The following is a 16,361-nucleotide window of genomic DNA, read 5'->3' on the forward strand; positions in this document are numbered from 1 at the left end:
CGAATGACCCTTTCACAGGGGTCGCCTAAGACCATCGGAAAACACACATATAATTACATATTGTTTTTGTGATTAATCACTATGCTTTAATTATGTTCAATTTGTAACAATGAAAATACATCCTGCATATCAGATATTTACATGACGATCATAACAGTAGCAAAATTACAGCTATGAAGTAGCAATGAAAAAAATTTTATGGTTGGGGGTCACCACAACATGAGGAACTGTATTAAAGGGTCGCAGCATTAGGAAGGTTGAGAACCACTGCTCTATATGATGTAATGAGCATATTATATCACTCTTCTCTGGGGATTCTCAGGCCATGACTGATCTAGTTTATATTTTCAGACCACAGTCCTTTTGATTATTTGTGATTTACAAAACTCTGAGTATTCCCTGCATTCTGCTTTTACACTTAGGCCCTTTTGGATTGAAGCAGAATTTAACACATGCTCTGAGTTTCCACATCTCCTATGCTGTGTATCACAGAAATGAAAGTGGGTGTCACAGAAAATGACAAGGGCTTAAGCCTTAACCTAAGGCCTAATGACAATGGTAATAACTATAATATAAATAATATACTAGGCAACAATTGAGAGTTGCTATGTGCCAGACCCTGTTGGGGGTTTTAGGTGTATTGGTTTATTTAATCCTCACAAACAACTCTATAAGGAAGGGGCTATTACTGCCTCCACTTTACACATTAGGAAAGTGAGGCACAGTGAGGTTCAGTAACTTGCTCAAGATTACAGAATGATCTGGAAGGGAGTAGAAGAGCTGGGATCTGAGATTCTATAGTTAAGCAACAACAGTGCTACAGTATTTGGAGCAAGCCAGCGAAGCACAGCAAATACCAGATTGACTGTTGCTCTGTAGCTGCGTTCTACCAATAAACCAACATACCCCAAAGGAGTGTACGAAACTCCTTGTACTTCAACTGGAATGAAAGCAAATCTATAAGAAGTTTTGTGCTAAATTCACAATAGCTTTTTAAAAGCAGTGGAAATGCAAATGTTGAGGTGAGGGCTCGCCACGTAAACCATGACACAAGAGACCACTTGTGAGCTATGCTTATCTGTGTAGAGGCACCAGCCAGATAGACCAGATAAGAGAAACTGGAAATTGGGTTGATGCCTCTGGCCATTTTAGGAATAACTTCTTAAAATCCATAATAAATTCTTCAAATCCACTTTTAAGTAATTCAATTTAAAGAGAATAAAGAAGCCCTCTCTATTTTTCCACATCATCTGATCTTTAATGAAATACCATTTATTGATTTTGACATGGGAGTAATATGAAGTAGCATCAATGACTACAGTGGGATACTGTATCCCATGCTCACATTTTGGCATAGTCTCTCTGCACTGTCCCTCAAATCCATTACAGTTTTCATTCCCAATCTCATTGCTTCCAGAGCCTACAAAATGGATAACTTCAATGTAATTTTATCTGCCACTGATCTCTCATCTCAAACGCTCTGCTGTCCCTGTCCCCTCCCTCACATTTCTATACTATTCCTTGCAGCAGCGGCCTCTGGGTTAGCCAGGAGGAGTCCGTTCTCCTTCCTGGGTTTCATCGGTCCCTCCTGCCTCAGCCCTAAGCATCCATTCTGAGTAGATCATCTTATGACTAGGATGAAGTTCCAACAGAGTTTGGTGGCTCAAGTGTCCCGAACAAATGAGAATGAGAAGAAATTCACTTTGTTTTTCAGAACTTGGGATAGTTCTTATACAGGAGGCTACAGAAAATGTGACTTGATTGTTTTGGCTTTTGAGGTGCAAAAAACTCAGGTTCCCAGTAAAAACTAATAATCTCCCTGTATTGTAGCTTTCAGAGCCAGATAAAAAGTTCAGAGACACATTTCTTTCCAGAAAGTGACAAGGATGCCACTTCCTTTAGATGTAGCAAGAACAATACTTTTAATTCTGTCTCCTGACTCTCCACATGAAGAAATAAGCAGAGAGAGCAATAAATGAAATTTTAAATATTATGGAAATGAAATGCTCCAATGACATGGATGACAATGGGCAATTTTCACATCACTCAGTAAACTGAGGATCTATTCAGCCCTTATTTATGCCATGAGTTCTTATGAGTTTAACTTAAAAAAATGCGAAGGAATAGAATTTTCACACTTGGTTTTACAGGAGAGAACCTGCTTAACCTAAAAACTTCCAAGGAAAGAAACTGACTACTCTGATGGGAGAGGGACCATGAACCCATGGGGACTCCTCACTGAGGACGTGAGAACACTGTTTTATTTTGCCCCCAATAAAATGTACTCTAATAGAAGTAGTGCAACAACAGTTGGAATGATGCAGCCACATTTTACAAGAAATAACTTTCTTTTTAAAACATATCCTCCTGGGCACTGGGAAGGAATATCTTTTTGCTGACTCTGAGACCTGAGAATCGGGTCAAAATGAAAAAATAATCCATAACTCTGTCTTTAATTTGCTTAGGAGAGAAATTGTCTTTAAAATGATATATTGTTTTTTCAAAGTAGACATATGCCTGAATCACAGATAGATGAACTGATTGTAGATGTGCTTTTCCTTAATTAGGATTGCAGTTAAATTTTTCATGTTAGTTGCAATTTCAATTAATATTTGAAGATTGAAAGTGTCCAACAACTTCCCTTTCTAAAAAAGTTTTGCACTTTTTTTTTTTTTTGGTCCTTTCTTGGGTTTTTATTTGCTGTCTCTACTCTTCTTGGCTATGGAGAACCTTAATCTAATGTTTTCTAGAATGTCAGTTTTTCAAGAATAATACAATATTTCAAATCATTTAGTTTTACAAACAATAACACCATGTTAACTATTTATGAATGCTACATCTTTAAAAATAGAATTAAAAACAAAGAAGGCAGTGCTCACCGGATCCGAGTTCACGTACTCAATTTTGGGGACCACTTGGGTTAGGTGGACGAGGACACCAATAGAATTCAGAATGTAAGTCAGAAACATGTGCTTATGCATGGTAACCCGTTGGCAGGCAAGATTCCTAGAAGAAAAATAACAGCATTAACCAGTGCTAAAATGTTGAAATACTTGGTGGGAAAATATTTTGGCAGTATTTTTAATATTCCCTTTAGCAATCGTTGAGAGAATGTATTGAAACAAGTGAGGTTGGTCCCATCTATAAGACCTCTTACTCCTGAGTTTTAAAAACAGTTTTCCCACAGCTTTCAGTTTTCAGGTGACTTTGCCCAACAAGTGAAAGAGTGGGTGATAAAATCACTTTTAATTAGAATAAATGTCACAAAATTAATTGAGAGAAGAACTCTTACAGGAGAAACCGTTATAGTTTGGCATGTGCTTCAGATGAAAAGTCAACTATTTATTGATGTAACCAGGCAGAAACTGTGCGGCAAGTGGGATAACAGAGCATGAAGTTAGAAGGAAGGTGGCCTGTGACAAAGCACTGTATCCATGGCCTTGACCCTTACATACACAGACTTTATGAAGTTTCCCTTCGTCTTCTCTTTTGACATTTGCTCTGCAGTCTTTTTATCTCTCATAATCCAATTGGAATCAACTTTGTAGTTCCTACTTTCCACAACCTCCTGATGGTGGAGCTCAGGCACAGGCAAAGAATTTTAAATAGGCTCAAATTTGACCTCATTATGAGGCATCCTGTGGTTTGGAACTGTCGACACCTATACTTGTGGCATAGCCATGTCCCACCTTTGGGTGCTAAGCAATTTGTTTGATTTTTAAAAGTTCCTTCATAAACTTTTAATATGTATTGGTGTGAATGTTCATATGAGTAAGCATGATTAAATATCCTATTTCACTTTTTGATGCAAATGAAGAGAGCCTATAGAATGGCTATAACAAAAGTGGGATGATTATGTTAGATAAATGTAAATCTTGTATTTACCATATTGGATTCAGTTAAAAAATGTGTAGCATCATGTGAAAACCTAATGCATTAAGTTAATGATGCTAAAGATTAATAATAGTAACTACCCCTAAAAATTATTCATAGAATAAAGTTAGAATCCCAAGAATTTTGATGAAAGATAAAATATGAGGGTAGTTTCTAACTCAATTATCTGTAGCAAAAAGTAAGTTTAAGTAATGAGGTCATGTGTTAGAGCACATTTTGATTATTGTAGCTACATTTTTCAAATTTTCAGGAAGCACAAGCATCAGTAAATAGTTAATACAGAATATTTTAAAATTTGGCACTTGTTGATCAGGAGTAGAATGCAGAATGGGGTTTAGAGAACTCTGTCTCTCTCTCTCTCTCTCTCTCTCTCTCTCACACACACACACACACACACACACACACCAACATGAACTGCTTTAGCAGCAGAAAAGTCTGTTAAATAAACCAAACCTAATTGATTTTATAATAGTGCTATAAAAGTAGGTTGTAAATTTAAGGATTTAAAAAGAAAAAAAATGCTTTATATGAAACATCATACCCATTCACACTGCATAAACTCCTCCCTACTGCACTGTTAAACCTGTGACTTGCCATTTCCCTTACAGTCATAATGGCATTTTATAATTATTCTCACTGGGAGGCAAATACCTCTGGTCTCATTATTGGATTCGGCATGGCATAAACCAATGACAGCTGGCATCATCCAGCACGAGGGGTGTGGATGAAGGCATCACACAGTGCTGCTAAGCTCCGGCCTGGTTTTCTGTTAGTCAGGTAGAGTTCGATCATCTGCTGACGTACAACACTGACTTAAAGGACTGGTTACTGTTCAATGTCCTGTGAGAACTGGAACCACCCTGAGTAATTTCAATATAATTTCTGCTATTTGTTAAAAGTTTTCTTGCATTTCCTTGATGACGTTTACACTGAACTTTTTGAAATGAGTTAAAGATACTTTAAAAATTTATTAAAATTCATTCAATAATCCAACATACATTACTGTGTACCTGCTATAATTTAGACCTTCTGGTAGATTCTAGGTATAGATAGATGAACAAAACAGATAGCTTTGGCCTTCAGGGACCTTATATACTATGTAATTGCTTATTTACTCTTAGTGTGATAATTAATATAATTTTTCTTGCTACTTCATGACTCCCATATATCTCTTATGATTTGCAGAAGATCCCCCACCCTGCCCAACTTTTACAGAGTTTTCCATTTATTTCAGTATCTTAAAGAAGAAAGAAAAAGCAGATGCTATAAGGGTGCTTACCTGAAACGCAGGAAAACCCCCAGCGAACTTGTCAAGGTGAGAAGAGAAACAGAGTGTCCCACAACGGCCAAGTAGAACATCATGTAAGCATGCTGGAATGACAATGGCAGCAACAACAGAAACAGTTACAAACACAAATGCTGTGAGTGAATAAATGATGATAGAAGGGGGAAGTAGTTTCTATTTTTAAATATCAGTGTAAATCAACAACTGTTTCCCTCCTTTAAAATAACCTACTAAAATCAGAACAAGTATTTCAAAGAATTAAATTATATTGAATTATAATAAACGGGATGAATAGACTGAATATTATGAGATTAAGAATATGCATGATATTGTGGGAAGAGCACAAGACTGGATTTATCTGAGCTGTTCTTTACTCAGAGTATTATTACTAAGTCTTTGTGTACTTTCATAAAGTCAGTCACTTCACCTCTCTAGACCTCAGTAGTCCTCACCTATAAAATAATTTGGTTGGACTAGATCATTTTTAAAGGGATTATATGCTGCTTATAAGAAACACCTTTAAATACTGGGATATCGAAATATTGAATGTAAAAGGATGGGAAAAGATGACTCAGATTAACCCTAGCCATAACTGGTATAATATCATATAGGTGCAGATATTAAGTTAGGAAGATATAATAATTTTAAATTTCTATGCACCTAATAATATAAACTCAAACCATAGAAACAAAGCAAAAACTGATATCTCCTAGTAACCAATAAAACACACAGGCAAAAAACAAGCTGTAAAGATTTCAATAACATGATCAATAAAATTTACTAACTCACATAATAAACACTGCACCCAACATCTGCAGAATACCATTCTTTTCAGGTGCTGACTCAATATTCAGAGAATATTTATCCAAAATGCCATACACTAATCAGTAAAGCACATTTTAACATATTTCCAATAACTGAAATCTTAAAGACCATCTTCGCTGACCAGAATAGTTTAAAAATCATTAATAAAAAGATAACTTTAAAAATACTATCATATTGTTGAGAATTAAGCATACATTTCTAAATGACCATTGGATTAAAGAACTCATAATGACATGTCAAGACTTTTTAGATACAGGTGAAGCTGTACATAGAGGGGAATTTAAAGACTAAAAGGCATGTGTGAAAATTAAGAAGGTTGAAAATTAATGATCTAAAGTTCCAACTACAGGAGTTATAGAAGAATTAAGCTCAAAGAATGTAAAAGAAATTGTACTGATAAAGAGAACGTGAATATACAGTTGAGTGGAATAACAAAGAAAATTTGGTTCTTAAAAGAGAAACTAATTTTAAATCCCCCCTGGAAAGAGTGATCAAGGAAAGAAGCCCTAAGATAAATGAAAATGTATGTCAACACAAAGGTTTACAGCAGCATTATTCATAATAGCCAATCACTGGGAACAACTCCAGTGTCCATCAACTGGTGAATGTAGTTTATCCACAGAACGGGATATAGATACATGCCAAATATCAACATGGAAAAAAAAGGAAATTGGTGTTTAAGTATCCACTTTACAAAACACTGAAATGAATGTTCTAAATGGAAAAGAATTAAATATATGTTATTATCTGATTTTATTCTATAATATAACTTAGCAGCTTGGTAGCAGATACTTTGCAGTTATGTATTCATACGTGTGTGGGTGTGTGTGTAGATATACATACATACATACATATATATATATATATATATATATATATATATATATATATATATATATATATCCATTATCAGGAAATACTGAAATTTGAAATAGAACCTACCTTCATTTTTTCATCAGAGAAAGCGTAACACATACTGTAGTTAGTCAAGGTTTCATTCATGTCAGCAGTTAGTTCCCAAGTTCCATTTATTTCACAGTGTTTTACAGCCACCTCTGTTAATGATACATAAGTTATTACTTACCACTTCAAAACAAGAAGAAGGAAAAATAATAAATTAAGGCTTAAAATCATTTCAAAGTGTTAATCACTTAATAGAATTTGAATATGAGTACCAGTATATGGAGCCTACCATGAACTTATTAGATTTTGGGATGTTTTATACAAAATGTTTTAATATACGGTGTCTCATTTTAGCTTTGGCAGTGCGCTGTAAAACAGATACTGATACCTCCATTTTACAAACAGCACAGAGACAGAGAGGTTATGAATTTAAAAAGTCAGTAGTAGATAGTGGGTGAGCTAGGATTGAATACCAGGTCTTTCAGACTCCAAAGTGCTACCTACACTTTATGTCCTGTTTTTTTATTTTTTATTTTTATTTTTTAACAGACATTAAACTTATGATTCTTGATAGAACTGTGAGAAGAGCAAGACATACTTTTCTTCATTTATATGCAATATTTATTGACTTATGAAACTGCAATTTGTGTTGGTCAAATGATCAAATATTGGCAATTTCATATGACTAAATTCAACAGAACAAAGAAACCCAAAACTAGGGGATGTATCAAGAAGTCATTTTGATGCCCTTCAAAATAATTTTCCTGAAATCATCTCTCTTTGTCCCACAAAGAATATATTAGGGATTCATAGATTTAGCTTTCACTATTGACTTTTTAAATCATCTCCTATGTGATAGTGAAATTTGCTGACTCAGCTGGATTGACATATGAGAGATCTATACCTTTGCAATGGGCAGGTTCTCTGCTAACAAGCACTTTGCAGAATTATCTTCTAAATGTTAATAATGACCATTTAAAGGGGGTATTAGCCTTCCCATTGTACATATGAGGCCAGGGATCAAATCCAGGTCTACTCAATTCCAAAGCTATGGCAGGGCTAGTAAGCTCTGCATTTAACCTTCTAGTCCTGTCCTGTGGAAAGGTTATGTATACTCCATTCCACTGACCCAAAGAACCATAAATAATTTTGTTGACTACAAGATAGTTTTTAAATTCCAACCTAATTAGCTACACAATTGGAAGAAAAAGTATTCTGAATAAAATAAAATAAATAAACAAGTAAACATTAAAATGAATGCACTTGTCAAATTTAATCTGAGTTATTCAGATTTTCTTTAGTTCTCGAAAGTACCTCTGCAATGTATTTATTGCCTGAGGGATTATATAACAACCATGAATTGGTATAATATGCAAAGAGATTTTAACAATGTATTTGGAACTCTGGACAAGTTTTGATTTCTGATAATTTCTTAGGGAAAATATTTTTTAAGCATTTTTCTTCATTGACAAAGGCAAAGATCTGTCCCATATATAGATAGCTCTATTATACTGTCTTTTTGGTTTTTTGTTTGTTTGTTAGCAGAGAGATGTGGAAGTCAGAATCATATGCTAATATTTGGAGGACACTGACATTGTTTTAAAGGCTAAGGAAACAACTCGTGTTAAAAAATTTCACTGAAATCTGATAATATTTAAATAGTTTTCTATCAGTAGTTTTGGTAAGTCAGTACATATGCTGAAAGTTAGTATAAAAATCTTTTCATCTTTGGCATTTTTTAGATGAAATTTATCATTTTTCTTTGTATTACTGAAATACTTTCTACCAGACTAACCACAAGATTTAATCTGTAAATTGCAGATTTGTTTCTGTGTCTACTCTAACAATTATTTAAACTTTTAATCAAAGTTGTTTTCAAGCAACCCAGAATCATCATTGCTTAACATAAATGTGTTACAAAGTTAAATAGAAAATTTTTGAATTGTGTGCTGAGAAAGCCACTGGACCAAAACTATGTAAAGAAGTGAACACCAACAATGTTTGAAAAAGGTTAGTACTAACCAGCACAAAAAAATTGACACTGGAAATTGGTCAGTGGTTTTGTTAATACTATTTGTCAATGATGACCATTCCAAGCTTACTTGTAATTTTAAAAAGTAGTTTGTAATGTAGCATTTTATTGTCAGCAAATAGTATTTTGTTTTATTAAAATAACCATACTTTGGTTTTAACCAAGTTATGTAGCTATGCATGGCAAAATACATTATATGGAGGAGAGGTATCTGTTTTGAAGACCTTCCAATCATGGACAGGACTATAGGAAATATCATTGCTTTGTTTTGATTTAACTAAAGTCTGGATATAGGCATTTCCTGTTCTAACTGTTGCAGCTGTCAACAATTTGTCCTCCTCCACCTGGCAAGTTTTTGATATCTGAAGAAAGAATATGTCTATTTTGATATCCCTTTCTAACCAAACATCCCCATTTACTCACACCACACAGCTTGCTGTCTCCTCACGTGTGTGTGTGTGTGTGTGTGTGTGTGTGTATGTGTATGCGCGCGCGCACACGCATATATTGGTATTTCCCTTTAAAATATTCTAAGTTTGGACTGCCCTCACTCTACATCAGTGGTTCTCAACCTTCCTAATGCCACGACCTTTTAATACAGTTCCTCATGTTGTGGTGACCCCCAACCATAAAATTATTTTCATTGCTACTTCGTAACTGTAATTTTGCTACTGTTATGATCATAATGTAAATATCTGATATGGATTTGTCCTCCACCTGAGGTAGTTCTATCCAAAAACCAGGCTGAAAAGATGGATCTATGCCTGGAAATCTCTGTTCTGCTGACCAAAAACTTGTCTTTTAGTCAATAATTATAGCCACTTTGGCAAGAGCTCATTGCTGCTTTGGAGCGGGCATTGTAGCCTCAATTGCAGAACAGCTTTTTGTGCCAATCAAGTTACCATAATGTAGTTGTCGAACAAGATTAATGAAGCATCATTATCTGGAGGAGTCAGTACAAACCTGGAGGATTACCATCAAATGGCATTTAGTTAGAATTTGCAGGAATGTAATGATTAATGGGGCCCAGGATTAAGCCCTTTCTCTCTTCACATCCCAACTTCTCCATCAAAATGAGAATTCCCAGAAGTGGCTGACCTGAACTGGTTTTAAAAATGCCCCTCCCCCTCTAATTTACGTTATTTATGTCTTACTGGAGTAGAATTTAGGACCTCATCTTTGAAGAAAGCACAAACAGCATCTCCCAAACATTGTCTTGAGGTTAGATGAATTTCTCTACTTTAAACTGGATTCCAGAAACTTTCCTGCTTACAGTTATCATCTGACTGTTGTTTTCTGCCTTAACTGATGTCCTCACTGTTAGTCAACAGGCAGTAACTTCTTGCCGTTCATAGTCAATGAGTGAGACTAACTAGATGAGCTGGTTGACCCTGAAATGTGGTAGAAACTCTGACCAAACAACTCAAGTCAAAGTTGATTTTCCATAGCCTCTTAAGTATGACTATTAAGTGAGTTAAAGGGTGTGTATGGTATACAGAGTGGATACACTGGACAACAAAATAATTAATTTCCTGGGCAGGACAGAATAGTGCTGCACAATTGAAAATTTATGAATTGTTTATTTCTGGAATTTTCCATTTAATAGTTTCAGACTAAGGATAACCACGGTTAACTGAAAACACGAAAGCAAAAATGCGGATGAGGGGGGATTACTGTCATATATAAGAAAATGTTTTGAAAAGGAAAAAAGTGATAATCAATGAAAAGTGTTCCTGTATTACTTTTATAACTAAAGTGAGTTTGGTGTCACTATTTTACTAAACATACATTTGTTGACTCTTCATATTATGTAGGACACAGAGCTGGGTGTTCGTACAATTCATTGTAACAGTATTTGTTTTATTATCTGAGCATATTTTAATAATCTGCTGGAACAGAAATCTGGTATCTATAGTTAACACCTTCTGACTTATTTTCCCTTATATATCATGGTTTTATATAATTTTTATCATTCTATAAAATTTCTGTTGGGCATGTTATACCAGCCTGGTATTCACAAACGCTAGATCAAGCATTTGCATAAGTCACTAAAATGTGAGACAACTGAAAACATTTTTAGAAACCATACATTTTAAGAATGGATCACAGTTTTAGAAAAAGTGACTGAATTTTTAATTCAAATTTAATATTTGTTATTTAAATGATATAAAAATGAATTTTTATTCAAAATGTAATGGAATTTATGACCAGTGTGCACAACTGACCAGTAACGTGACTTAAAGTAAGGACAGCTTTTTGCTGGCATAGTTGACTGGGCACCATCCCATGCACAAGGTTGCCAGTTCGATTCCTGATCAGGACACTGCCCGGTTGTGGACTCAATCCCCAGTAGGGGGCATGCAGGAGGTAGCAGATTGGTGTTTCACTCGCATACCAATTTCTCTCTCTCTGTCCCTTTCCCTTCCTCTCTCTAAAAATAAAAAAATTCAAATAACTATATAAAATAAGGACAGCTTGTTAGATTTGTGCAACCAGGTAGTATTTCATTTATGGAAATGTTTCAGAACATGCTAAACTGTGTAGATTATGACTAGGTATGTATATTTTATATCTGATTTTCTTTTGAGGACCATGAAAACTCTAAAAGCTTCATAGCAAAATATAATATAAAAATAAATATTCTACCTGTTGTATCGAAGTCGGGAAAATAATCTGGGCATTGCTTAGTGACTGTTTTTCCAGCCGGTGTGTCATCCCAGCACAGCCATCCATCCCACATGCGATCACAATACAGACCTGGCCATTTAGAAAGAAATTAGCATTGCCATTGTCAAAAATTGCCTTAGTGAGGTTTAATAGTGCATAGACAATTCTTCTGGGGCTTTTCACTTTGGAACTATATTTAAAAAAAACAACAGTTGCAGCAGTAGCCACAAAATAATGGTATTAACTTTACTGACCACTAATGGAATTTACATTTTTGTAGTGTTGTCTCCATTTGTTCATCAAAAGGCACATGTCTTCTGTATGGAATCTTTCATCCAAACTCTTTCCTTTAAAGCATCTTTGGAAGTGCTATAAGAAAACTTTTGTGAAAGTATATGCACAATCGCCCTGGGATAAGCTTACCTTGAAAAAAACAATATGGCTTTGGAACATATGAATCTTACTAACCACTAATCTTCAAAGTGGTTTCCTTGGATGGTTCTATTCCTAATTCAAGGGTGATGAAATGGTTCAAAATTCCAACTGAAGATGCATTTGCATCCAGTTGGATCACATATAAACAGTCCTATTACTTTAGAGTAACACTTTACTAATGGCTAAAATAATGCTCAGTTTGATCACTTTCTGTATTCATCAATGTTGCCTCCAAGTGGTTTCTCACTGCTTTCAAAAATTAAATCTACTCCAAAATATGAAGATTTATCTCTACACAGATATTCAAAAGAATGAGTATTGTGTGAGTATAAAAGGCAGTTCTAAAATAAAAAGTTTTAAATAATAATCAAAAGCACAATCCCTAGGTAACTACTAGTAAGATAGAAGTGAAGGTGACTGCACTCACTTGGTCTCTGAAAATACCATCTTTGTGTTTCTATTGTCTCATTAATTCAGAGAAATGGTTTCTTTTTGGTGGTGAGTTGCATCTAATGCCTTTTCAGGTTCTTAAAAATACTGAAACTACTTCAGACAGAAAAACCGACCTGGTTTATTGTTTAAACAAATTAAAATTTTAGCTATCTGAAGACAAACCATGTCTAGTAATAGAGTATATTTAACAAAGAGTGTTGTCTTAGAATATACAAGGGTGTCCAAGATCTTGTTGGCTTTTTTCAAATGATTTAGGGGACAAGGGAGAGAATTTAAATGGACGTAGCCATGCTTGGCCATCTACATTCTCCCTGTTGTTTTCCCGTGGGCTCTCTATAGCTAATCGCATATGCTTGGCCCTGAGAATATTTGGGCAATCACATAGAGCATTTAGAGAAGGTGCTAGATAAACAATTCTGCCTAGGAGATGTCTTTTTCCAGTTCATCTGGGAACTGGAGGTAGAAAGGGAGAAGGACTAGCATGAGTTACGAACTGACTGACAGGTAAAGGAAGACACTGCCTAATTAACCCAAATAAGACCAGGTTTTATCAGGTCCCACCTCAGGCAAATTTGCTGCCCACCATTTTCCAATTCCCTTCTTGTCATTTTCCAATTCCTTTCCTTCACTTAGTCCTGTATTGTTCCTGCTTGCTAGGTGTGAATACTGTTATTGTAGTAATTTTGTCCTAAATGCAGATGTTAGCCAGAGAGTCTTTGGATGAACTTGAGCAAAGAAACTAGGCATGTCTGCTGCATATAATGCACAAAAATACTATGGTATGAAAACCACTGTTAAAACTGCTGGCGTATTAAATTAAAATCAGTCAATATATATTTACTCACGGAAGAAAATAAACCTTCAATGATATTTGAAACACATATTTACATACATCCTTCTCTTTACCTTCTCCTTGGTATGGGGGCAGCTTTTCCATTCGGTGTAGGCATTTGGCCTCTGCAATCCGCATTTTCCATTTTCCTAATCTGACCAGAAATGAGTCCTCCGCTTTTGGAGCGGTGATTTTGCTTTCAACAGAGGAAAGAAGGGCTGGAAACTGTATTAAAAAAAAAAGTCAGTTAATTATAGAGAGTATGAATGTGTGTTTACATAAATAAATGAAACAATAAAAAATTTGAAAACATTTATTTTTCCTCCTATAAACAATTATACATAATCTCCATGTGGAATATTTTTGCTTTATAACATTCATTCCATTCACTATTGAAAATGTAAAGCAGCCATACAAACTCATGCACATCTTTATCATACAAAATTTTAAAAATTATATTACTACTGTAAGTTTAGATGTATACAAAGAAAATAACCTAATTTCCAAAAAATACGAATATTAAATCAACTTTGTTGTCTTTGGAACTCTTAAGAATCATTAATCATATTATTTAAACTAGATATACATATTAGTGCACTAAATAAGCTTTTTTATTGGATTTCTTCAGCTGGTTTTTATTTGTGCTTATATTGTGCACACTGCCACAAATTGATTCTATTTATTACATAGAACAAACAAATCTGTTCTGAGATGTTCTGCTTTGAATAACTGGCCTTAATCCCTTTAATTGGTTTAATCAACAGATCACCTATACAGAGTCATTCATTTGCATGGGTGAAAATCAATGTAGATCTTGATTATTACTTTTAGATATTTTACATTTTTGGTACAGTCTGACATTTGTTTTGTCAGTCTCAATTAATCCTTATCACCATCCTAGGTATTGTTTATCAAAATATGTGTGTGTGTGTGTGTGTGTGTGTGTGTGTGTGTGTAAAGATCACTGTCTAATTGTGTTCCTAGAGTAGCCAATTTCTTTTGTGGCTATGACATTTTAGTGGTGTTTGAATCTGTGATTTTTCATATCTAGGTTCTGCATGGAGATTTTTTTTTAAATATATTTTTATTGATTTTTTACAGAGAGGAAGGGAGAGAGATAGAGAGAGTTAGAAACATCGATGAGAGAGAAACATCGATCAGCTGCCTCCTGCACATCTCCCACTGGGGATGTGCCCGCAACCCAGGTACATGCCCTTGACCGGAATCGAACCCGGGACCTTTCAGTCCGCAGGCCGAGCTCTATCCACTGAGCCAAACCGGTTTCAACTCTGCATGGAGATTTTTTTTAAGAAGACTTGCAAGCTTCAGCCTGCACTGACTTTTCTTCTTCAGAAGTTAGGAATACTCTTTGCCTCTCTATCTGTTGAAACATACTTTTATTTGACTTTTCTCTTTCTCATTAATCTAACATTGAAGTTTTCCAAAATGTATTGATAGTAAGAAGTGGAGTAAAAAAAAATTAGATACTAAAGAACCTGGCTAAAACAAATACGAAGTGGTGGGACATGAGAGGCTCAATGCATTTTAGCTAATGTTATTGCAATTATAATGAAATATATTTTGTAGCTTTTTGATCAGTGAAGGTTGTGAGTGGAGAGTGTTGGTAAAATTCTTGTGGGAGGCTTCAGATGTCCAATTGATTAGTTGGGAGAGACCAACCAGGAAGCTGAAGGTATGGGTTAGAGATCATCTCATAATGGAACAAGAAAGAGCAACTCACAGCTTTTTTTCAAAGAATAAAAACATGAAGGCATATTTGAATATAAGAAATGGAGAATAGTATTAGTCAAATAGCCAGATATTTTATCTTATATTACTAAAAAAATCTGGTAGGGATCTGAGAAAGGAGACAAGTTGGGAAAGAAAAACCTTACTACCAAGAAGAAGGTAGTTCCCTCTTAGAATTGTTTTGGCAATGCTAGCAAGCCATCTGAATAGAAACCGTTTGCAAACAGAGAAATTGTTTGCAATAATGTATGTGTAAGAATTATTGGCAATTTTCAGTTACTTATACTTTTGAAAGTAACAAAGGATAAAATAGAACGCTGTAAAGTATTAGTCCTGGTTCTTTGAGGTGGGATCAGATGCCTGGTTGATATCCTATGTACTTTCTACTTAAGCAGTAAACACCCAAACTGCTGCATATGTAATAAATTCAAAGCAAACGGGGGGATCAGCTAAAGAAACATCATCAAAATGCTTTTCATCATTGTTGTTGTCATTATGATCATCACTAGCATGTTTTTGAGCACTCACTGTGTGCTAAGCACTGTCCTAAGCCTATTGCATTACTGCAGATAAGGGAGAGGAAGTGAGTGGGCAGTTTTGATTCATGTAGATGAGGCTAATGGAATGTTGCGACTCAAACTGATACTTTAAGGTCCATTTGGAAGCAGTTTGGTAGAATTCAATAAATATACAGGCAGTTTTTTTTTCACAATAATGTGAAGTATTTTGGAGTAATTAAAATCAATGTCATTTTGTTTAAAAAATTTACTTTTCTCTAAGGAGTATCAATGTGGAATATAATAAGTGTTGTGAAAGGAAATTGATGGGTAAAAAAGGTTTTATGGACAAGTCCTTCAAATAAAATATAGAATTCAAATTCAGATAGAGAAGGAAATTTCTGTATGCAAAGAGAGCACAAAACCACTGAAGTGGCCTGTGCAGTTATGTTTTGCTAGTGAAGAGATGCCCACAAACCATAGGACATTTCTGTCCATGGCTCATGCAAATGTAAGAGATTCTTACAATCTTTGAATTTTATAATATATCCGGTAAAAGTTTTGAATAAAAGTGCCCTGCTTCAGTTTTTTAACACCAAAAATTATCTGTAGCCTTCATAATAAAAAAAGGTGATGGGATAATACTCAAACTTCCTTGTTATTATCTAGTAGTTACTTTAGCTTTCCTTGTATCAATGTCTAATATAATCATATGCTTTATGAAATGAAATTATTTAGAAATATTCATATATAGTTGATCAGATAGGATTTCACTCAATCTATGAAAAA

General features: G+C 34.8%; 1 protein-coding gene across 1 annotated transcript in view; it reads right to left on the reverse strand.

Moving 5' to 3' along the window:
• Positions 1-16,361, reverse strand: part of CALCR (calcitonin receptor) — a 37,575-nt gene that overhangs the window by 9,402 nt on the left and 11,812 nt on the right. The window contains exons 3-7 of the mRNA XM_059656036.1: positions 13,401-13,551; positions 11,586-11,696; positions 6,947-7,059; positions 5,174-5,265; positions 2,880-3,006 (exon numbers count right to left, since the gene is read on the reverse strand). Of these exons, the coding sequence (XP_059512019.1) occupies positions 2,880-3,006; positions 5,174-5,265; positions 6,947-7,059; positions 11,586-11,696; positions 13,401-13,551 (594 nt within the window). The remainder of the gene's footprint in view (positions 1-2,879; positions 3,007-5,173; positions 5,266-6,946; positions 7,060-11,585; positions 11,697-13,400; positions 13,552-16,361) is intronic.

This window comes from Myotis daubentonii, chromosome 10, assembly GCF_963259705.1.
Source record: "Myotis daubentonii chromosome 10, mMyoDau2.1, whole genome shotgun sequence".
In the NCBI taxonomy this organism is placed as follows: domain Eukaryota; kingdom Metazoa; phylum Chordata; class Mammalia; order Chiroptera; family Vespertilionidae; genus Myotis; species Myotis daubentonii.